Source organism: Austrofundulus limnaeus, unplaced genomic scaffold (genome assembly GCF_001266775.1).
Source record: "Austrofundulus limnaeus strain Quisiro unplaced genomic scaffold, Austrofundulus_limnaeus-1.0 Scaffold16, whole genome shotgun sequence".
NCBI lineage: Eukaryota > Metazoa > Chordata > Actinopteri > Cyprinodontiformes > Rivulidae > Austrofundulus > Austrofundulus limnaeus.
The window spans coordinates 3,961,542-3,962,957 of NW_013952418.1; the positions used below are offsets into that span (position 1 = coordinate 3,961,542).

Sequence of the window (1,416 nt, forward strand, 5' to 3'; positions counted from 1 at the left end):
CAAATATACTATGTAAATTTATCTTTCACAAATATTTTTTATTCTAATTAGCAACTTAATTTTATGCTGATAAAAACTTACTGAGAACATTTCTCCATGAGGCCAACTTAAAGGTGAAATTGTCCTAATAGTCCAACAGTGAGATGAGTAACTGAGTAAATAAATTGAGAGATTGTTAATTTTCTGGAACTAAAAAGCAACAAATCAAGAGCATCAATCCATCCGTCCGCAGCTTTTTCAGTAAAAAAGATCAAGTCTTTCTGGACCACTGGACGCATTTTAGTGAGACTCTCAGCTGGCACTGACGGCTTACTGCCAAACGTGCAAAGGCAAGAAATATTAGATCTAATTCTCGTTTTTGGCTTCATGTAACATCGAATGAATTTTGACTTCAGTAAATGAAACTTGGAAAAGTTTTTCATGAGCTAAACGTGATTTTGAGCTGAAACTTTGCTTAGTTTACAGAATGCTAGCTTTAGTATGCTTAATTTTGGTTTATTTTAGACCTGAATAAAAAAGACTCAGCTGTAGATGTGCAGCCAGTGTCAGTAAGAAAGTGAAGCCTACAATGAACCTTTATGTATGACTATAGTGAATATTTCAACCCATATTTTCTTATAATATCTCAATTCTGTCAGCATAGTGATCTAAACTTTAAAAAAAAAACTAATTTTCAATCATGTTACTCTCTACCTGTAATAGTAGCACTTCCTGTGACCGTAAAAACAGATTCAGACCTGCGGACTTCTTTTCTGCCCCTCTCAGACCCAGTGTTTGGTTTCAGCGTGGGCGTGGTCCAAAAATGACATCATCCTCCACACCTTGCCGCTCCACCACCTGCACGGCATCGTTAACAAGCTGTTGTGCCCGCTCTGGGTGGGCGCCACCTGCGTCATGCTTCCCGACTTCCAGGCTCAGAAGGTAAGAAACATTTTTGTTTTTTATCTACATTTATTTTCAGCACGCTTTTATATAAATGCACCTTCACTGAAGWGACTCTTTGGAAGCTGACAACAAGGATAAAAAACATCTCAGGTTTCTAGATGGTAAGATAAAGTCATGCTGGGTTGAAAGAGATCCTTACTCGTTTTCACATCAATCAGTCTTTTTCTGTTACTCTTGGCTTTCTCCCCCTTCCTCTTTTCTCACTTCTCCTTGCTTCATCTCCTCTCTCCCCTCTCAGCCCCCCCACCTCCCCTCCTTCCCTGCTCCTGACTGTCAAACTAAGTGTTTGGGGCTTAGTGATGAATTGCCCTGTGTGGCTTTGTATGTGACCAATGCCGACTCACGGCAGGAGCTTAAGCAGCAGATCAATCGATGAGATGACATTGAAGGATGATAGTGCTTGTTTGGCCCTGAGAAGGGGGGGTTGAGATGGGGCTTTAAAGTGTGTGTGTGTGTGTGTGTGTGTGTGTG

General features: G+C 40.6%; 1 protein-coding gene across 1 annotated transcript in view; it reads left to right on the forward strand.

The window, feature by feature from the left end:
- The window catches only part of acsf3 (acyl-CoA synthetase family member 3), a gene marked incomplete in the record, with an annotated part of 47,031 nt that overhangs the window by 1,011 nt on the left and 44,604 nt on the right, over positions 1-1,416 (forward strand). Inside the window, 1 exon segment of the mRNA XM_014002981.1 lies at positions 766-921. Within this exon segment, the coding sequence (XP_013858435.1) occupies positions 766-921 (156 nt within the window).